At 35.0% G+C, this 23,868-nt stretch overlaps 1 protein-coding gene across 2 annotated transcripts in view; it reads right to left on the reverse strand.

The window, feature by feature from the left end:
* Positions 1 to 23,868, reverse strand: part of ptpn4a (protein tyrosine phosphatase non-receptor type 4a) — an 89,357-nt gene that overhangs the window by 18,527 nt on the left and 46,962 nt on the right. The window contains exons 8-15 of one of the 2 annotated variants that reach the window (XM_068223323.1): positions 21,491 to 21,611; positions 18,541 to 18,628; positions 17,929 to 18,017; positions 15,319 to 15,382; positions 13,196 to 13,368; positions 10,709 to 10,777; positions 7,939 to 8,073; positions 5,770 to 5,928 (exon numbers count right to left, since the gene is read on the reverse strand). In XM_068223323.1, the coding sequence (XP_068079424.1) occupies positions 5,770 to 5,928; positions 7,939 to 8,073; positions 10,709 to 10,777; positions 13,196 to 13,368; positions 15,319 to 15,382; positions 17,929 to 18,017; positions 18,541 to 18,628; positions 21,491 to 21,611 (898 nt within the window). The remainder of the gene's footprint in view (positions 1 to 5,769; positions 5,929 to 7,938; positions 8,074 to 10,708; positions 10,778 to 13,195; positions 13,369 to 15,318; positions 15,383 to 17,928; positions 18,018 to 18,540; positions 18,629 to 21,490; positions 21,612 to 23,868) is intronic. The other variant, NM_001007200.1, reaches the window with a different exon arrangement.

The raw sequence follows: 23,868 nt of genomic DNA on the forward strand, positions 1-23,868 counted from the left end.
AGTAAAGCGAAACGGCTATAAACTCCAGCAAGATAGAGTGATTATATGCAGAGCCATATACCTTTATCTATAAATAAAGTATAACTATGGAAACTGTGTTCATCTTAACTGAAAGCTTCGTCGAGTTTGCTGGCCTCACGCATCGCGCACCTGTCAGTCAGTCAGCACGTAACGCCAACAGATAGCGCACAGCACTATATATGGTTACAGAAAAGTTTGCGATGTTATAATTCACTTACCTTTTAATACCTTTCAGTGCAATTATAATCTGCTATTAAAAACAACAACAATGACTGAATATATTGAAAGGGTAATGTAGCCGTGGATGGATGCATTTTGGTCCCCGCCATTGAAGAATGAATGTAGCGGAAACCAAGCTCTTTAAAAGTTCTCTGTAGTTGTCTTGACAACACAAACTGCTGCTCTGGGATGAGCTGCGCGTGCAAAAGATGCCCCTCTTAACCCAAAGGCGCATTCAATCGGCCCCTTATGCAGCCAAACTAAAAATATATAAAATATTTTTTATCGTTTAACTGATAGCATTAACCGGTTACAAACGCACCCTTTCAGTTAACGGTTAATCGATTATTTTGAGCATCCCTAGCTGACACTATTGCTGTGTTGTTTATCTAACGTAAACACGCTAATAACTACGAAAAAAATAAATAAATGAGTGAAAGGCCGATGGATTTTCATTAGGCAAATAATTAGGTAATAATTAGGCAAGTCACCGTCTAACAGTGGTTCTGTGGACAATGGGGGTATATGCACATAGACTTTTAATTTCACCCAGCCAGCCTCAGTGCTTCCGGTGAACTTATAAAATTGTATATCTTTCCATTATAAAATTGCCACATTTAAGATCTGATTTCTTTAAAAATCAGTGATTTTTACTGCCTGATAGATATACGATATAAAGTGGGTCACAGATCAGACAAGAAGCACTGCATTAAATTCCATTTTGCCCTGCCATGTCAGCAAAATAGGAGTTTATTTTACCCCTGTATTTTCAATAGAGTTTCTGCACTAGCCTACTGGTACTGATGGCAGTAGAGGTTACATCTTTCATCTCATTTTACAAGTGAACAACTAAATTAAGTCTATTTAACTGAATCTATTATTATTACATTATTACAACAGCGATACTGTAAAAGAAACATTTTGAAATTGTAAAGAGTCACATTAAGCTTTAACCGGAGGTTTATCATTGGCTGAAAAACACTAGCTGAGAAAAAAGTATTTCTTAATGGTGCTAATAATATTGACCTTAAATATTTTAAAAAGGCAACATGGTGGCGCAGTAGGTAGTGCTGTCGCCTCACAGCAAGAAGGTCGCTGCCTCTGCTGGGTCAGTTGGAATTTCTGTGTGGAGTTTGCATGTTCTTCACGTGTTCGTGTGAGTTTCCTCCGGGTGCTCCTGTTTCCCCCACAAGTCCAAAGACATGTGATATAGGTGAATTGGCTAAGCTAAAATTGTCCTTAGTGTGTGTGTGTGTGCATGACAGTGTATGGGTGTTTCCCTGTGATGGGTTGCAGCTGGAAGGGAATTTGCTGCGCAAAACATATGCTGGATAAGTTGGTGGTTCATTCCCCTGTGGCGACTCCAGATTAATAAACGGACTAAGCCGAAAAGAATATGAATGAATGGTTGAAAAAAGTAAAACTGCTTTTATTCTAGCTGAAATAAAACATTTTTTTCAGAATAACAAATATTATAAGAAATACTGTTAAAAATGCATTCCTCTGTTAAGCATCATTCAGAAAAAGCTTGAAAAAGAAAAAATGATTCAAAGGAGGGCCAATCATTTTGACTTCATTTGTATATTTACGCAGATTTACATAAGTAAATAAAAAAAATCTGTGTATTTCTGCGAGCACAGATTCCATGCGAGTTTACTTCACGACTTGATATATACAAGTCTTTCTAGTGAGCATGTGTTGAACGCCTCTGTTCAGTCTATACTTGGAATGGCTGTGTTCAACTGCATATTCACAGTAAGCACACTTCGCTATAGCAACCAGCAAGTTCACAGCAATTCAGCTCAATAGATTTTACTCAGTTGAGCTGAACACATTATACAGTGACAAATCACTGAACCACTGAATTATGCAACACATTTTGTTTTACCTTTCACACTTGGGTGCACACGTCCAATGAACACCACAGAACGGGGGTCAGGAATATGTGTGTGTGCGTGCATGTTTGTATATGGGGCGTAAGAGTGTGTGTGTCCGCATTAGTGTGTCGCCTCCCACTGACCCCGTTTGGCTTTTGTGTTCATTTCTAGTTGTTTTCTTAAGCCAGCATGGTGTCAGAAAGTGACCGCTCTGACCCAAACTGAACACATCAGGCCCATACAGAGCAGCGGAGAAGGCCAAAGGGCATATTGAGAAAGTGCTCTGTTATTTACGCACAGCCAAGACATACATCTTTATTCTTTAACCGATGATTCTTATGAGCCCATTCTTTTAATGAATCAATTGAAAAGACTCTCAAACACACTATTGTGCACAGATTGGGTACTGCTGCTGGTTTCTGTTCTGAGTATAAACAGCAGATGGTTATGTCATTATTTGGAAATATGACAGATAAACAAGCATAAAACTGAATGCATGTGTGGGTGTACATTTCTCCTCCGTGCTGGTTATCCTATATAAGAACAGGATGGTGAATACGAGGTGAAAGGAAATATTGCATTCAGTTTCTCTGAAGGAAAAATAAATCTGAATTATCCGCGACATACTTTATACACTATACACCCCCAGATAGTCTAAGATATACCAAATTTTCAAATCTTGTATATTTTGAACTTATTAAACATTATATTAAACTTATTAAGAATTGCACCATATTCTAATGTCCTAACTTTTAAATGAATATTTTCTAACGGATGCTTTACAATAATATGTGTGTGCATATTCATTAGGTTAATGTAGTCATTTATGCTAAGCACTGTATTTGATATCTACACTGCTCAGATTAATTGAGTACACCCCATTTTGATGAATGAAATGCATATATTTACTGAGAAAATATTTTATGTATTTTGGAGTATTTAAACAAAACTGATTTATTAAAGAGAAATATTTATTAAAATAATATTTTAGTCACCAAACATTTAGAAATAGAAAAATAATATAATTAAAATACAAAAATAAAAAAAATTAATACAACCTACAAAATTTCAACTAAATTTTCACATTTTTTTGCTTTTTTTAAATTTGTATTTAATATTTTTCTATAACATATACATTTGGGTGTACTGGTTTTTCGACCGTTATCGTATGTTATTTTGTTAGATAAGCTACAGATTTGGCTTCAGTACTGACTAATCTAATGTATATGCAGAAATATAATATTGTATAGCTCCTATAAAATTATATTAATTTAAACTATAGATTTTTGACGGGTGCATTTATAAATGCTTAGCACTGTATTATGTGAAATTAGATTTCACAGTGGTCAGGGCAATCCAAAGCAATTAGCATTTATAGATTTAGCAGACACCTTAATCCAAATTGACTTTCAATAAAGAAACAGACACTTTGTCAACAATCCATCAATTTTCACAGTACATAAATACTGGAAGCTCACAGAATTAGAAACTAAGAAATTATACAGCTTCAAATATTTAATACGTATGTTGTAAAATAGAAAGAATGCAATTTTAAATAAATTAATTAAATTGCAAGCATTCAAGAATGATCATTATTGAAATACAAGCACTGCTAAAACACATTCTGACATCAGACCTTTTAAAAATGCATATAAAAAAAAATCAGTATTTTTAAGAATTTTTCTTTCAGTAATAATCATCTTTTATCTGAAAACATAGTCCACCCAATAAAATAATAAAAAATATATATATATATCGAAAATAAAAATAAAATAAACAATATATTAATTAAAATAAAAATATCTAAAATAAAATAAAAAATGCATTATAATATATATATATATATATATATATATATATATATATATATATATATATATATTATATATAAAAAATATATATAATAAAATAAAATATTTGAATGTCTTTATAGATTTTTGTCGGCACTGCTGGCACCACTGTCAAATTACATCTGAAAAGCAATCAACTAAAGAAAACAATTATGTTTTTGCGACCCATCATGAGGCAGGTCATGTGGTGACACCCCCTACTATAAAGGGGTCATTCCTATAGCAGCTTAAAGGCCGAAAACAAAGAAAAATAGGGGGGTGGGGTATTATATTCCTATTAAATGAGTTCAGCAAAGGAACTCAAAACAACCACATGCCATGCAAATAACCTATCAGCTACTGGCAATGTCATTAGGCTTAAGTACACTGCAGACCCATTCAAGAGGATCACAAAGAGCTTGACATGTTTACCATGCCCCGTTAAAACCCAAAGCACTGAGCCCAACGCTATGAGCGGTAAACACATTTTACAGCTGCGCAACATGCTTTTAGTTTCCATTCAGGGCCATTTAAGGGCGCAGACAGAGGGTGGTAGCTGGGATTGGAAGGCAGAGACAAAACAAACGGCCAATAAAAGATGGTTTTGGTGTAGTAAAACCACTTCTCTAGTTTGAGGAGCAGACTTGAGCTTCTGTTTTTTTTTTACACTAAATTATGTGGCTTTAGCCAATAGCGCTTTATTATAACCAAAATTATTTAATGATTCTTGAAGCTGATACAACTGGCACTCTGGTACGACTTATCAAGCAATATAAAGCAAGTACACTTATACTAATAAAAAAAGAAATGAGTAAACCAAACATCTGCAAAACACATTTTTAAAGATTTTATTCTATTCCTTTTTATAACCAGCTTGACTTACTGAGGAGACTGTTGAAGTATTAAGCTTGTCGTCAAACGCTTGAATTTAAACATTGTATTATTACTCGATTTTTTATTTGGTGGGTGTATGGGTGTACGAGCAAACAAAGAAAACAAAGCATAAAGGCATCACATTTCATAGCATTGCTAGTTTTGTTGAATAAAATCACCAAACAATGTAAATGAAATATGACAACAAGACGCTGCGGTGCCAATAACTTGGATTATTGTTGGCCAAGTGAAGTAATTTTAAAGTAACTTATAAGGGTGCCAGACAACATAGCAGTGTCTGTGCCTTAATGTGCATACTGTACACCCTAAATTATTGAATATTACAAATGGTATACTGTATTTCAATCAGAAAGATGGATATGTACATTGAGACGCAGGGATATCAATGATTCACATGAGTCGTTCATCACAGAGAAACATTCACCAACGAATTGCTCCCTCTGTTAGAAATAGAAGTGAAAGCGGGAGAGGATGTGTGTGTTTCTGGACACGGATTAGATCAAATTTAACAGGGAGGGAGGATAATACATTGCACACAATCCCACGCTCTTTGTCAGCAATGCAACCCATGCAATCATGTATCCATCAATGTAGAAAATAAAAAAAATTCAAATTTTCATCATTTAAAAAATATATTTGCATACTGACCACTGGGAAAACTCCCGATCATATCTATGGCTTGGGATGGCCAGTTCTCTAGTACACCTTGATCCCACATTAATTTCAAAGAACTGCTACCTTGTACTAAAATGGTGGCTCTATTGACGCATTACTTCCAATAGACAACAACAGGGTAGGCAACAGCTAATGTTAATATCTATGCTAGGATAAATACTGGAGCACTTTAGGAAGGGCCATCAATAATACCAAAATATAAGCAAATGGAGTTTCTGAGCACATACTTCCTGCCACCAATATAAAGTACTCACGGTGTAGACTCCAGGCTGATGCTGTTAGCTTGTGTAGAGGAAGCCGATTTGTGATTGGAGAAAACCGGAAGGCTGGGGGAGGCATGGATGACATGGTCCACCAGGTGACCCATTGAAGAGGGCCGCAGCCGGGGACCCTCTTGAACAAACAAGGAGTTGCTGTTGACAGAACATTTATAATGAATGTAATCAGAAATCACTTATCTGAGAATATAAATAATTTGGATAAAGTTAAACAAGGTGTTCGTGCTGTATTCATGAAAACTAATTTTGCACAGTGACATGCGGAGTTGCTGTAAAAAACACAATGCTTCATAGAATATGAAGTTTCATGTGATATTTAGCGTTAACCCTGATTTGTACAACATCTAGTTTTTCTCTTATCCTTTTCTTTATTGGTTTACTGATAATCCTTAAGTCTCTAATAATTCCTGACGTCTTGTGTAAAACTCACCTAACACCCAAGCGAACAGAAAAAATATATATTTTAAAGCTGAAAACCTAGAGGTGTGAATCTACACTGGTTTCACGGTTCAGTTCGGTTCTCATTTTCATGCCATCGATTCGATTCAATATCTCGGTGCATCACTATGCACTGACAATGCTTTCCTTACACTATTTCATACTTAACTTACATATTTAAACATATTTAACAGCACAATAATTTACTTGTATTAAAATTTATAATTTTTAAACACATTTTATATGTATTTGTAGTACAATCTTGTCCTTTAATACAAGCAGTCAGATATATGAACTGTAACTTTAATTTTACCTGCTCAAAAAAAAAAACACTCTGCATCAAACAAAACTCAAGGACGTGCATAGAACAACATGAGCACTTTGAGCGTTGTCCAGCGAGTTGTTAAATGTCTATGATCGGTGGCACGCTCAACAGCAAGGGCTGCGATTGGCTCTAACGCGATGCCGCTGTTCACTGATAAATGACACTGATAAACGGACGTGGCGATCACAGTTGATCCATGACAGAAGTGGAGAAAACTCTCTACAGACATGCTCGTGTCTGAATCCACAAGTATTGCTGTAACAGCCGAGAAGAGGAAAACCGTCACGCCAGCAGGTCTAACAGGCCACATTGAGAGAGAGAGAGAGAGAGAGAGAGAGAGAGAGAGAGAGAGAGAGAGAGAGAGAGAGAGAGAGAGAAAGAGAGAGAGAGAGAGATGGAGAGAGAGATTTTATTTTCTCCACAGCAGTAAAATAGGGGATTTGGCTGTAACTTCAGTGTCAGTAAAAGGCTATCAAGCAAACACGTGCAGTTTAATTACTGGCGCTTGACTCTCTCACCATAGTATTTTGCCATGACATAGCGCGTATGAGGTAAACGACGTTAGTATGTAACAACTGGTTAAGATCTATTACTAAACCGATACGGAATTGCCTGTTTACCGAAGAAACAATTTTGACACCCCTATTGAAAACCTGTAACCACTGACTAGGAGAGTAGGAAATGCACATACTATGGAAGTCAATGGTAACAGCTTTTCAGCTTTCTTCAAAATATCTTCTTTTGTGTAGAATAGAAGAAAGAAGATCAGTGGTGGTTCAATTATGACAGAATTTTTGATGTGCCATATTTTGAATTATTCTTAAGAAAGAGAAGGAGGGTGGAGGGGCATTATTGGGGGTTGCATTGACTAGTCGACTTCAGTGCTCTGCTGTGATGCATTTTGATTGACGTCGACTTGTCGCTCTGCACAGATCGTTTGGTTTGACCTAAACTACAAGGCAGCTTTACACATTGGTTGACTGGATGAAACTGCCCTCAAATCATTTAAAGTAATATTTAAAGTTTTATTTTTCGTATATTAGCGTCATTGAGCATGTGGATATATTTCCTACAAATAAATCGATAGTTGTGGCATGTTGCAAAACGTTGTGTTTTATTTATGGCATCACCAGTGACTAGTCAACATCAACTGATAACATAAACGTCGACTTTCAAAAATCCAAAGTCGTTCAACCCTTACACATCACAGAGATAAAAGTGGCTAAAAACTCCCTAAATTGTCTTCTTTTTCTTTTGATTTTGGAGTGGCATGACAGGCATAAAATTATACACATACAACAGTCACATTTTTTTAACCCAAGCACCCTGCCGAGTCTTCGCTCATTAGGTTATGGGTTTGACTGAAAGCGAGCGGCACTCACTGGTTAGGTGTCCCAGGAGGGGAGCGGGTGGGTAGGCTGCGGGTCTCTAGCCTCTCTTCAGACAGTGAGTTCCTGCTCACTGCTTCCCAGTCTGTCACACCCATCAGCTTTCTGGCCAGGGGCTTGCTAGGTGATCTAATACATGAAACACAGTTTGTTAACACCTGCAACACCTCAGTAGAGCCATAGAATAAATCACTTGTGTAACCTGTTGTATAGAAAGGTAGTTAGATATTATTACACTGATTAATTGTGTGATTGAATGTAGCGGGCATTTTGAAAGCGTTAAACCCATTTAATGTTCAGTTTAGCGTTAATATAATCTTAGCAACCCTTTCTTAACCTCTTAAGACCCAAGGTGTTTATTACATGCATTTTTTATTTCTCTTTGTTATTTGGGCTTATTGGAACCTAATTAGAATAAAAACCTAAATATCATCATTTAATATAATGTACTTTTAGAGAAAAATTACGTGCTTATATGTGGACTCGTGGTCAGAATTTACATTAAACACTTTTCCTGACTGTTTTGTAATGTATATTTAACATAGAATTTTTTTTAACATGTTTTGACTATCAGAGAGTAAAAACAACATTATTTTTCCATTTTGGACAGTTAAAAATGGCGTTTGGGACATTTCATATGCTACAAAACAGTTGCAGGATGACACTGTATGTCTGTAACAAAACATTCAAAGTATTTAAATAGCCACTTAAGAGCTCAAATGTGCTGTCTACGTATGTGGCCACTAAGCCCTAGGAGGTTAAAGTTTTAACATTAACTCCATGCTTATTTGTCACACAACAGTTTCAATCTGAAACCGAATTGAGTTTACCTTTTAACTTGTCTGCTCTCCTTAGATAGTGTTCTACAACGTTCCATTTATATTACAAATGTGTAACTGCAGGAGTTTGTTATATTTTGTCATGGTGATCCCTAGTGAGGTATTTCTGTGCCTTGAAGGGCAAATTTTGCAAAATCATTGACATTCAAGAGTGCTGTTAGGGGTTTCTGTCATAACAGTATCTACGTTGAAAGTCAGATAGAGCAGAATCTACTGCCAGGCTGCCAAATGTCAATCACTATTCTGAGACTAGAAAAAAAGAACAAATACAGGGTTGACTTTGCTCATTTTTTGCAAGGTTTTATTTGATGGCATTTCAAATTGTATTGGTGGGAAAATCAGAAACTCCTGAAACAAAGAAAATACTATTTATGACTTTTAAAGATGCACAACAAAAGTCAGTAGATATGCTTCCATCAATCTATTTTTATGCACACAGAAAGTGCATTACTTTAACCATTTTAATATGTCATCATAATAATTAAATCCAAAAATTATAGTATAATATTGAGAGTTCATTTTAATCTCGGGACCACCTGCAGGATCGTTGAGGCCCACTTGTAGCCACGGTCCACAGCTTGAGAATCTCTGGAATAAACTATCTGATAAGAAAAACTGTGCATAAACTACACTACTATGGAAACACATTTACAGAATAAATTCCAACATGTGAACCAAAAATCATGTCATTTTGTTTAAAGAGATCATACATTAACAAAAATGAGCATAATGGGACAGAAATAATGGACAAACCAGTGGACCGACCACATTGTAAAATATCCTAAATGTTGCTTTGGTCATTCTAAAATCATTTACCCAAAATGTGTCGTCAAAGTGAATCATATTATTACCTCCCAGAACTGTGTTGAGCAGCTGCGTCCTCAAAGACTAGTCTAGTACTTTCAAAAGCCACCACGCATTCATACACTCTTTTCACATTTCCGGGTTTCTCAGTAGTGGAAGGCATCATGGTTGGGTGAACTTAGAGCACAGTGAATTGGAGAGCATAACAAATATTTTTTTTACAATACCACCATTTGCTGAAATAGTAAAAGAAAAACGCCATGATGATTTTATCAAGACTTCCAGATAAAGAAAAAAATTGTGTGAGACTGATGACGGCAGCCAGAGGAGAGAAAAATGTCAAATTTACTCTCAGCCTCATAGACCCTGCATTAGAAGTGCCAATTCTTTTTTTATAATTTGACAGATGATACAATACAAACATAAATGTAAACATTAAAAACTTTTAAGGATTTAAGAAAATAACGACCGTTAAACGTGACATAACAGTCTTGTGAAAAGGATCCATTGTGTTCAACATCTTCTTCTGAGGTGAAAGTCATTTACCATTTACGAAAAAAGGCCCATAGTGGCTTCCCTGCTGCAAATTTGTCTTTTAGATGTTTGGTGTAAGTTTATCAGGAAGTGATAATTTTGTTTCTTTGAGTCATTGGAAAAAAATGATGCAAATACATATTTGCAAATATTTTATGCAATAATCCAGGTTTGCATACAAGTCTAATTTGCATATTTGTATGGAAATATAGATAATAAAAAAAGATAATGAAAATATATATATTTTTTTGGAATATACTACAAAAACTAGATTCGATTACCTGAAATACAGTAGTATTCAAATGTTTGTATGCATGTCCACGGCTGTAAATACCTACCCGGGGTGTTACTGAGACAGTGACCACTAAATTAACTTAATCTTGCTTAAAAAGGACTTTGATCCCAGCATCTCACTGCATGTTCAGTTCATAGGCTAAACCAAGTCCCTCCTCCTCACCAGCTGCTAGCTTATTATTCTTTTTAAGAAACTTCACATTTTCACAGAAAGAAATACTCTTCCAGAACAAATTATTATTCTAATGATCACCACCTGAAGAATCACATCACAACAAAAAAGCACACACTACCTTGCAAACACCCTGTCCTTGATTCCCTTCTCCTTGCCATACTGAACAGATTGTGCTTCCGTCCTCCCGCTGTGAAGAAATGTACAATGTTTGTCAGGATTGAAGCTATATTTTTCAAACATAACAAACTTCCAAAGCTTTCATCATTCTGTGCCTTTATCTTTATCTGCTTCAAGCTACAGAGTTCACATAGGTTTAATTATACAGTACCAATAAACTAATAAATCTAGAGAGCATCAAAAGATTAATTATTGATCGCTTCCTCTTCCTATATCTAAAACTGGATAAAGAGCATCATCAATGTTTAATGAGATTATCCCTAGGATTTACTAGAGTATTTGCTCGTGTCGACTAAGGTCAAGACTTTTAGTGACTGTGACCTCAATCAGGACAAGCTACTACTAAAATTCAAAAATTACTATTTACACTCAGAGTTCAACAATAACAACTTCTTGCTGGTTTAGTTTTCCATAAATTACTAAATATAATTCCAGATTGTTCTGCAAATTTTGTTGGTAAACAACAMMACACACACACACACACACACACACACACACACACACACACACACACACACACACACACACACACACACACACACACACACACACACACACACACACACACACACACACACACACACACACACACACACACACACACACACACACACACACACACACACACACACACACACACGCATATATATGTGTAAATAATAATTTACATTTGGCAGATTTAAAATGCATAACTTTAGAGGGGTTGCCCCAAAACAAAAAATTGTGGCAGGAAGATACACTGTAAAAAATGCAGGCTTCCACACAATTCCTTCATGTTGTCCCAACACAAATCAATTAGGTTAACTAAAGCATGAAGCATAAAGCAGATCACAAGACTTTTATTGTCGGTTACGAAAGTCACTATGTCAGATTGTGTAATTTTTCATGGGCAACAAATGTGCTAGACTACAGGTTCCATCACAATCAGTCATCCTGTGACATCTACGACTAATGTTATTTCCCAAAGCAGTCGCAAGTGTTATAACAATATTTCTTATCTCAATTTCAATTTTTTCCATCTTATTTTAATCTCAATTAACGCTGCTTGCTGACAACTAATAACTACATTTAAAGGCATTCCTTACGACATAGATAACATCAAACTTGTGATTCCATTTTAATATTAATATATCTTATTTGAAATCTAAATGTATATTTTTCAGTCGTGGGTTGCTTATTAATCAGTCCCTCGCCTGAATTTGCCACGAGTGAGATGGAGAAAAGGAAAGTATATCAGCAGCCAGGAAAAATTAGATGTTCAAGACATAATCTTTAAAATAATGACATTAAAAATTTGCAGATATATGACAGAGGTTTGTGATACAAACACAGTAAAGCATTATTTAAATCCTTGTTTTCCTCAGTGCAAAACAAATCATCCACCTGTATAGTTGAGTAGTGGACGGGCACAATCAATGAAAAAAAAAAATTTTTTTTAGAAAAAATTATCTTTTTGAAACAAACTTCGTTTGGTATAGTTTTTATCTTAATTTTATCTTTTGTTGGTCATTTATTTATAAACAAGAATAACGAATAACATTTGAGGTGATGTGCTTCAAAACAAGTCCACTACATCCGCCAAAACACAAATTGCTGTGAGATTGTGTTTGTTTGTTAGATAAAATAATAATCTAGCCTAAATAAAATTATTTCCTCTAATAATGACAAATTTGAATAAGCAGGAAATTCTTTTACAATGTATTCGCAGACCTAAACATGTTCCCCGATTACCTTGGAACAGTAAACTCTGTAGAAAGGCTGAGAAAACAAACTCTTTGTGAAAATGAAAATGTCTGCATGTTTGTGCCAGTCTGTCAGTTAAAATAGCTTAAAACACCTTAATATTTAAGAAAAGGTAGTTAGTTTTCATAACTAATGATTGATCTTATTCGCCCATGACCAACGCATAAGTAAATAGCAGCCTGTTTTTAATGACCTAAGTGGCACATTGACAGCAATAAACATGCTAGACTTTCTGCGATGGTGTCATAAGGCATCGGTTGTCGTGAACTATGCCACATCACACTACAAGAATATATTTAATCTTCACGAGGCCCATTTGTCGTTTACGAATCCCCACGGCACCCTACATCAAGTAAATCATGCAGAAATCATGATATGGTTTAAACAAAACAATTAATTTATCCCCAATAAAACTTAAGAATAGTGTTTTTTCATTTTAAATCTATAATTGGAAATAAACAGATTTTAATAAACATTTAATAATACATTTTTAATAAACATTTTTTTGAGTGTATCTGAACTAATGGACTGACTGGTAAAGCAGAAAAAAGGAAATTTGCTGTTGTTGAGCAATGATAGAAATTCCTAAAAAAACAAGCCACCTTTCAAAGTACAAGCACCAAACAACATATTTGGAGTTTGTTTTTAGGAACATCCTTGTAAAGAAACAGGAGTCACTTCTTACCAGTAACGAAACCTGGAGCCCAAACTGAAGTAGTGCGCAAAAAAGTTCTTCTGTGGAGGAACGGGTCGATCCAGCCGAAAGAAGGTGTGGTGTTCAACACAGGTTTTCCAGAGGTTCTTACAGGCCCTGTAGTTTACCATGTTGAAACCGAGCAATGTATCTCTTGTATCATGCTGTAGGCCAAAAGAAAGAAATATTTGAAATTCTCTTAACCCGTTTCACAGACTGCTGTAAGTATGCCATTTGTGGGTTTATCACCCATAAAGGTGTCAAAATACTCAGAACTGTTCCCTAAAATCAGTGCCCAGCAGCAGATCAACTAATAGTGAGAATTTGGGTTGTGGCTATTGTAGAAAGTGATAGGAGGTCACACACCTTATTTTGATGGTCCGTTTGTTGCAACTAATTCTCATTAGATTATAAGTAGACTGCTTAGGGTTAGTGTAAGTTGACATGTACTTGCAAAGTTTCTTATAGTCAGTTAAATGTCTGTTGAAGGAGCATATCGACAGATATTAGGCAGACAGTCTATTAATACTCAAACGGACCAACAAAATAAAGTGTTACCCAAGAGGATTACAAATAAACAAACAGCAGTAACCAGTTGGTCACTAGTGGGCTCACACAGATTCTGTGAGTGCAGAAATTCGCAGATTTCCAGGTTTTCAGCCCATCAACGGGTCTATTCATGTAGTTGTGTGTAAATTTATTTTTATTCAGTTTTTAAAGTAATACTACAGACTAATTACTGATTAAATATGAAAATGTTCATATGATTTACTTACAATACAGTTTGTAAAGTAATAATTTCTGTCTTTTAGATATATTACATGACAGACTTGCTTTGCTAACCAAATAAATGGATCTAATAGGATTTGCATTGTAAACATTAAATAAAAGTTTTTTATTTAACATTAAATTTTTTGTTACGATACACCCAAAATAATCCAGCATAAATATGCAGAATTTTTTTTTCAATATTCTGCACAGAAATAGCAAAACATTCTGTCTGACCCTACTTTATCCTATCCTATACTATCCTTCCCCTCTCTCTGCTGCACATGCTTTCCTGTCAATACTCTCTACTGTCCTATCAGATAAAGGTGAAAACCCAGAAAAAAAATTATTATAAAAAAAGAAAAAAACTAACAAAAAAAGAGCTCATAATACGCAGTTCTGAAAGAAAATGACAATACCATAATTTGCATTTGTGAGGAATAAAATGAAATGTTAGATTAAGTCAAAATTACCTTCTTCTTAAATGGTGGATATGAGCTTCTTTATAAAATATTTAAAATGTAGGTGACATTTACATTCTCTCTCTTAAATCTTTCAGATATTATGTACATTTTGCAATGGACATGAACCACCATTCCAAACCTTGCCAAAGTAGCCAGAAAGCTCTGCTCTAGAGAGACCTATTAGGCGTGACACTCCAATCTGTACAACTCCATTGGTCACTAGAGACTCCGGTGGGAGGTAAATGCACTTTGTGAACTGTTTTACTTTCCGCAAATCGCAATAGTGACCAAGGTCCAGGGAAATCGGACCCACTTAGCCAAGCTGTGCCATCTGGGCATCAATTATGGATCATGACATCACTGAGTTCTGCTTTTAGTACAACTGCCTCTGAAAGGCCCCTGTGCATTATTCACACCGCCGGGGTGTTTTGAGGTCTGTGATGTTGCGGAGACCTGCTTCAGGATCCCGTCGAGTCTCAGCAATCGCTGCAATTCAGATGTCAAGTCGCATCCCACTTCCCCACATGCAAAACGCATGCATAATGAAAACACTGTTAGGAGTCTCTATCTCTCTTCACATCGTCACTGACAGCACGTAATTACAGATGGATTTCAAATAAACAAAGATCAGTGGTGCAGCGGGAGCCAATATACTGTTTAATTTAAGACTGCCTTGGCAATACAGTTTATTAATAGGAATTACTGCTCCCTGCAGTTTGTAAATAGGAGGTCATCTAATTATTTTATAAACTGTAATCCGATAACAGTAAGAGAAAATGGCACAGGTGAACAAAAGCATTGCAAGTTGAAACATTGCTGGATATTATGCAGAGATTAAAGATATTATGAAACGTAATAAAGAAATAAAAGCACGCCACTTACCGCCTCTTTTCTTAGCTGGATGAAAAACTGTTTGCACTTAAAAGATATTTTCACAATCTTTAACCTAAAATAGAGAAAAAAAATCCTTTGTTGGCAAAACAAGAACTGATTTTTCAAGGAGAAGCAACAAACCCACATTCTGAGCTGCTGAAATTCCCTGACCCATTTCACGGCCCTTTGTACATCTCTAAGCTTCACTCCTATTAAAATATGACTCATAGTGAAGCTAAATATATTCAACACAACACAGAACACACACTCTCTGAACAAACACACGCTTAAGTAACGTCAGCCACTTATGACACATTCTGTCACACAAAGTCAGTGCAACTCACTAACACATGACTCAGATCAGTCAAACTCTACTATATTTAACAGTACAGAACATCCCTCATTGACATTAGCATTCACATTATTTTGTGATTGAAGTGATTTACAGTCATCACAGATATAGATACAGCTATACATGAAGATAAAAGTAATTGATAAGTGGGACCGTTTGAGAGGTCAGTGGACATCTGTGGCAAACAGGCCTTGTTTTCTTCGAGGCTAAAGATAGTTTGCCTGGAAAGCATCTGTGTGTGCTTTTCAAACGGAGATGCTTGGACTACAGCAAGAGCAGCAGCTGAGCTTGTGTGTCAAAAAAAAGCCTGGTGGAGGAAAAAAAAGCTTTGCTTGACGGGTGTTTGAATGGCGCTATTCACAATCACATTTTGCTGAGGCTTTTATCCATTCCATATCAGCCATTTTACTTAAAACAGTTTAAAACAAATGCAATAAAAACAGTTAGAAACATCATAGCATATCTTTCCATCTTAATTCTTGGTAAACATGATACTTGGTCAGCGCCAATAGCCAAGTGGTTAAGTGCGCTGACATATAGCACCACAGTGCTCACGGCGACCCGTCCCCTCTCACTGCTCCCAATACTTTCCTGTCTGTAATCTCCACTGTCCTATCTCAATTAAAGGTGAAAAACCCCTCAAAAATAATTGGTGAAGACAGGCATGTGAATCATAGGAAAAAGGGAATGCTAATTCTTAGAATCGTTCTATGATCAGTTTTTAGTGAAGCTATCAAAATATTAGCTGATCCCTTGCATAGCTTATTTTATGAATACGAGTTACTGCCTTCCAGTAGACATTACAGGCTGCCTGTCTGCAGATACAATCATTTTAAAAATTGGTTATATCCAAATTGTTCAGACTTTTAAATATGCAATTTTTTTTTCTTAAATGTTTGTTGATTTGTGTTGTCTGTTTTGTTTAATTTATACACATATGGGCCTAGGGTCCAAGACAAATATCCCCATTAGCGACATAAAAAAAGTGTATTAAGTCAAGGAAGTAAAATATTTATATTAATAACCAATTATGTTTGTTATGTTATGTGATGTGTATTTATTAAGTAATTGTGAAAGAAAACAAACACAAAACAATTCGGTCAATTCAAAAAATGATTCTTTGTTCTTCTCTCTCTACAAAAAAAAAGAAAGGAAGTTTTGTGTGTCCATCCAATCCATTGCACGCCACTGAGTGAAAGGAGAGTTAACGCTTATCAAAGAGCTATGCAGGATTATGCCCAAATTCAAAGTTTATTTCAAGGCATGGACATACATACACACACGCCAAACAGCAGCAAGGAAAAGGTGCACGTGAGGCATTGACACCGGCAGTCAGTAGACTACAGTAGTGGATCTAAACAATCTGGCACATTCTGTCTTAATAATCTGACTTTGTTTTTCATCAAGTGCACAAAGTGACAGCATTCTAGTTTGATTTTTACTTGCATGGTGGCTCTAAATTTTCATAACACCTCTCAAAATACTTTCTATGATTGTGAAAAATTGGGGAAAAAAATTTACTAGATTTTTTTTTAAATATGTTGAATGAAAGTTTTGGTAAATGTTATGTAAATGTGATTGACACAATGTGCATAGTCAAACTTATTTATTTACATAACATTGAAAAACTTTTATGTACAATGAAATTTAATCTGCACAGTTATAAAATTTAATGTACTTTTTCAAAAAGATAGTATCTTATTTTGTGTAGATAACATAATAATAATATAATATCTATTATATGTATGTAATAGATTTGATCAGGTTATATTATTACAATATCTACACTGTAAAATGTATTGGCAAAGTCAAGACTACACAATTTTTGTGTTGCTTTAACTTATTTTAATAAGTTAATCATGTTAAATATTTTTTGTAGTTAAACAAAGTTTTAGTAAATATATTAGTCAGTTTGACTGATGTAAGGTGAGATGACTAGAAGTTCATTTGATTCAACTAAGTCAGCAAAGAACGTAACTCAAAGTAAAAATATAGACAACGTAAAAAAAACCCCTGCTCTATTTAATTTGAAATTACATGCACTATTATTTTGCTGTATTGTACAATAACTCAAAAATATGACTGAGAAACGCCAAAGTAACAATGTGCATAACACATTAACACACTTAACAAAAAAACAAATCATTAATTTCAGGATCCATTTGAGCCTTCTTTTTAACCTTGCCACATTTGCAAACTCTACCTCAGTCATTACAATTCATGAACTGAAAGAACACGAATAGCACCAATAAGACAGGTTGACTTACCATGGAAAATAGTTGATTCGTACCCTGTTCTTGTAGATGCCAATGCCAGCTGACAACACGCCCACATAAATCTCAGTGTTGCTTTGATCCTGAATGCATAACAGAGGGAGAGAGAGAGAGAAATTATTCATGAGGATCATTTAGCGTTTCTGAAAGTGTGCTGTGTAATGCGTTTAAAGCAGGGGGTCACCAATCTCGCTCCTGGAGGGCCGGTGTCCCTGCAGGGTTTAGCTCCGACTTGCCTCAACACACCTGCCTGGATGTTTCAAGTATACCTAAGAAGACCTTTATTAGCTTGTTCAGGTGTGTTTGATTAGGGTTGGAGCTAAAATCTCCAGGACACTGGCCCTACAGGAGCAAGATTGGTGACTACTGGTTTAAAGTGTTAGTTCACCCGAACATCAAAACTCTGAATGAAAGATCATTTGTCTTATTTTATTGCAAACCCATATAACCTTGTAGCTTCAATTGAATGTGAAAGCTCTGCAAAATGTTGCTCTTTTCCATGCAGTGAAAGTACATACGGTGACCAAACCCTTCAGAAGCCATTTTATATACCTTTATATTTAGTGGTAAAGAGGTTTGGGTGTAGATTCCTGCTTGCACACTCACCCTTGCATAGTGTAGTTCAACTCCATAGAGATCCAATGTTCGTGCTGTGTTCAGGTAATTGAATTCAGACTGTGCTGGGTTAAGTCCACTGTGTCCAGGCCAAAAAGTAAAGAGAATAACAATTAAAAATTATTTTAAAAAGATTGAGAAAAAAACAAAAACAAAACATGATCTTCAGATTCACATCACAAACAGTGTAGTAGTGTGCATGCATGCATGTAATTAATTCAAGATTGCTAGGTAATTTCCTACATAAAATTAAAGTGTCAGAACCCAATGATGTGTCAGAATCCAATGATTTGTCAGTATTAGTGTTGATTCTGTGTGGGGATTAATCCCTTAAGATTTTGTCTTAGATGATTGTCAATGATGACATGCATTCATAATCATACATCTTCAAATTGCTACCATCAGGTCATCAATTTTGTGTTCCCAGATGTGTAATAGGACAAAAATATCTTGCTTACCTCAAGTAACTTTTAAATTAAGTTTTTAAATTCATTCTCTATCGTTAGCAGTTGATGGCCAGTATACAACACATATATTTAGAGATACCATGGTACTTTAGGTTTTTAAACAATTTATTTATAAATGCCAAATGCGAAATTGTCAAATGAGTGTATGCTGCAAATGAAATTTCCCTACAGGGACAAATAAACTGACTAGTCAGGCATAGATAAATCAGGCTTAGTTGGTCTTTCTGTTGAACTCATATTTATTCAAATCCATTTTAATTTGTCTTCTTTAGTTGTGTAAACACTGGCTAATATTCTGTGATTTTTAGACCAACTTCAGTCAGTGAAAACATAGCTATTACTTTATTATAACTATACTCATGATGCATAATTTTTACACTAACTACTGCTGTCAAAGGATTATTCTATTTAAAATAAAATCTAATATTAAAATAACATATATTTTAAATATATAATAATAAAAATATAATACAGAAATTTGTGTACTGTGTATATTTATTATGCGCAAGCACGCGCACGCACGCAAACACGCAAACACGCATACACGCACGCACACAGACAAACGAAGATATTTAAAGAAAAAAACTAAAAAGAAATGTATATATTTTATATATAATCTGCATTACATAAAACATTTTAAATCTAAATATAAAAACACGCACTATATAATTATACAATTCATTCATATCTACACTTAATATAGTTTGCCACTGAGGAGATCTGTCGGCTAATTTAAGCATTGCAATGAGAACAAAATTCCATGCGATAAAGAACAGACTGCTTGGATTACCCTTTCATTTGAGCATAATATCCCAGTAGACATATACCAGGTTACAAAGATAAAGAAAAACACAGGAGAGAAAAAGAAATCTGGCAACCACTGGAATAAAAATTTGTGGAGCTTGTTAAAAAACATATATTATATTTACTCCTATATTTCTATAAAGAAAATAGAGATGTTTTAGTATTTAGCTTTTTTCAACAATATTGTATCCGTTCAACAATCATCAACAATTGTATTTATTCAGCAGCAACACCTAATTTTGACAGTTACAGTATTCCCCAAATAAATTGAATCATATTTTTCTCTGATGAAATAAACACAAGTTATTATGACCAGGATGCAGTGCACAATAAGCTTGCTTTTAGCCCAGTTCTAGTGTGGGCATACTTGGGCACATTTGATTATGTTACACATAACACATAATGGGAGTCTCAAGAATATTCATAAAGCCATATGCAAGGGCGGATTTAACCAATAAGCGAGGTAGGCGGTCGCTTAGGGCCCCAGGAAATCTGGGGGCCCCCAATAAATATTTAGAAGTATAAATTATATCTATCTAATAAATAAACCTACACTGTAAAACCCAAAAAGTTAAGGTAACTCAAACCATTTGAGGAAACTGATTTCAACAAACATTTAAGTTCAAAAACTAATCCTAATGAGTACTGTGAACTTTATCCATGTGAGTAAACGAAGCAATTTGAGCACAGTAAAACCCGATAAATGAAGTGAACTCAAATCAACGGAGTACTAAAAAAAAAAAAAAAAAAAGTTAAGGCAACTCAAACCTAAGGGATTAAGGAATCCGATTGCTATAAACCATTTAAGTTAAACTAATCTATACCAGTATTGCGAACTTACTCCATTAAAGTTGAAGTAATGAGGTATTTATTTACAAAACCCAAAACTCTTTCCAAATGAGTAGAATTACCTTCCAGTGCATTGAGCCAACTACAGTTGACTGTTGGGATTTACAGTGTATATACAATTATTGTATAAACTATAACTATATATAACATCGTTTTCTGTCATCTTTTGTATAGTGAGATAAAACAAAAGTTTACATAAATAAATATTATTTAACAAAATATTTTTTGTAACAACAATATTATAAAATAAAATATTCACCACGCCCAATCATGGAGCAATGCAGCAGTCAAATTTATAAATTTAGAATATAATAAATACAAATATATATATATATATATATATATATATATATATATATATATATATATATATATATATATATATATATATATATATGTATATATATATATATATACAAAAAAATATTCTAAAAATATTCTATTTTTGCTGTAAATTTATTTAAAAAAAATAATCATTTAAAATGTAGAGATTTCATTAAAAACATATTAAATAAGATTGAGTAATATAAAAAAGCAGCAAAATAAAAAAAATTAAATCAAAGTAAAAAGGGTGCACTTCAGGACTTGGGCCTGATGGCTCGAGTTGCCTAGGACCCCCAATTTTCTAAATCCGCCCCTGGCAATATGTGAAATCAACTGCACTCCTTCACTGGCGCTAATTTCTGACAATAATTTAATGTGCTGATAGAAATCACCTAATATGATTACACAAGTGTTAAAACATTACAATACCAATGCTATAATATGCAACACTGAAGGCCAGAGCTCTGCCAGAGTGAGTTTAGAGCAGTGAATCTTACTTGTGTTGCTGGTGATGTTTGGCGACATCTTTCTCAAAGCCCTGAGGCTGGTTGGGGATGAAGAAGAACTCAGACAGGTATCCTGGCAAATTCTCAGCCTCGCTATAATCACCCAGCTCGGCTGAATCACACAACACATCACAGCACTATGAATAACAGGCATGACTCACGACATCACAACATAACACACAACATAACACCTGATACTGTGAATAAAGGGTCACGACTTTCACATTGTCACAAAATGTTTCAATCATAAATAAACCTGTCTATTATAAACAGACTTAGTAGTGAATCCTTAAAAATTAATCATAAAAATATGAAGCAGCACAACAGTCTTTAACTTAACTTTATAATAAGAAGAAATGCTTCCTTAGCACTAAATCAGCATCTTAAAATATATTCAAATATAAATGTCTTTTTAGATTATATACAGTATAAACTAGTATTTATATTCTACTTGCAATTGCAATGTTTACATGTAAATATAATGTACATGTTTTAGATATCAAAAATATTAAAGTATTAAATAGTGAATAAAAATTTCAAGCCAAATGGGAATGAGAAAAAAAATGAACCAACTGCACATACAAAGAGCATACTTCTCATTTGATCTTCTCAGGATAAATCTTAGATATACAGTGCATAAGGAAAGTATTCATAGTGCTTCCTTTTTCCACATTTTTTTATGTTACAGCTTTATTCCAAATTCATATAATTTACTTCCTCAAAATTCTACACACAATACCCCATAATGACAATGTGAAAAAAAAATGTTTTTGAACTTGTTGCAAATTAAAAAAAAAAGAAAAAAAATAAAAGAAAAGAAAAAATAAATAAAAATCACACGTATATAAGTATTCACAGCCTTTTTTCGTGAAACTCTAAATTGAGCTCAGGTACATTCTGTTTCCACTGATCATTCTTGAGATGTTTCAGCAGCTTAATTGGAGTTCACCTGGGATAAATTCATTTGATTGGACATGATTTGAAAAGGCATGCACCTGACTGTCTATATAAGGTCCCAGGGTTGACAGTGCATGTCAAAGCATACACCATGAATGAAGACAAAGGAATTGTCTGTAGACCTACAAGACAGGATTGTCTCAAGGCACAAGGCTGGGGAAGGTTACAGAAACATTTCTGCTGCTTTGAAAGTTCCAATGAGCACAGTGGCCTCCATCATCCTTAAGTAAAAGATGTTTGGAAACATGCACCAGAACTCTTTCTAGAGATGGCTGGCCATCTAAGCTGACTAATCGGGGGAGATGGGCCTTAGTCAGGGAGGGGATCAATAATCAGATGGTCACTTTGTCTGAGCTCCAGTGTTTTTCTGTGGAGAGAGGAGAACCTTACAGGAGGACAACTATCTGTGCAGCAATCCTACAATCAGGCCTGTATGGTAAAGTGGCCAGATGAAAACCACTCCTTAGTAAAAGGCATCTGAAGGACTCTCAGAGCCTAAGAAATAAAATTATCTGTTCTAATGGAGTGAATGTCAGGTGTTATGTTTGGAGAAAACCAGGCACTGCCCATCACCAGGCTAATACCATCCATGGCAGCATTATGCTGTGGGGATGTTTTTCAGCAGCAGGAACTGGAATACTTGTCAAGACAGAGGGAAAGATGAATGCAGCAATGCACAGACATATCCTGCATCAAAACCTGCTTCAGAGTGCTCTTGACCTCAGACTGAGGTGACGGTTCATCTTCCAGCAGGACAATGACACAAAGCACACCACAACAAAGCACACCACAATAAAATCAGTGGAGTGGCTCACAACAACTCAGTGAATGTCTTTGAGTGGTCCAGCCAGAGCCCAGACCTAAATCTGATTCAACATCTCTGGAGAGATCTGAAAATGGCTGTACACCGTCGCTTTTCATCCAACCTGATTGAGCTTGAGGGGTACTGCAAAGAGGAAATGGGTAAAAATTCCCCAAGACAGGTGTGCCAAGCTTATGGCATCATATTCGAAAAGACTTGAGGCTGTAATTGCTGCCAAAAATGCATGAATGAGTATGCATGAATGTGTATTGAGCAAAGGCTGTGAATACTTATGTACATGTGATTTTTCAGGTTTTTTATTTTTAATAAATTTGCAAAAAAAAAAAAATTTCACATTGTCGTTATGGGCTATTGTGTGTGGAATTTTGAGAAACTAAATGAATTTAATCCATTTTGGAATAAGGCTGTAACATAAAAAAATGTGGAAAAAGTAAAACGCTCTGAATACTTTCTGAATACACTGTAATTATTCAACGCCAAATGTTGTCAGATCAAATATAAATCAGATCAACTTAATTAACAGCCAAAAAACATTGAATTAAGTGTAACAAAGTTATAAAACCCACTAATGCTTAACCCTATTCAAGGT

This window comes from Danio rerio, chromosome 9 (assembly GCF_049306965.1).
Source record: "Danio rerio strain Tuebingen ecotype United States chromosome 9, GRCz12tu, whole genome shotgun sequence".
NCBI lineage: Eukaryota > Metazoa > Chordata > Actinopteri > Cypriniformes > Danionidae > Danio > Danio rerio.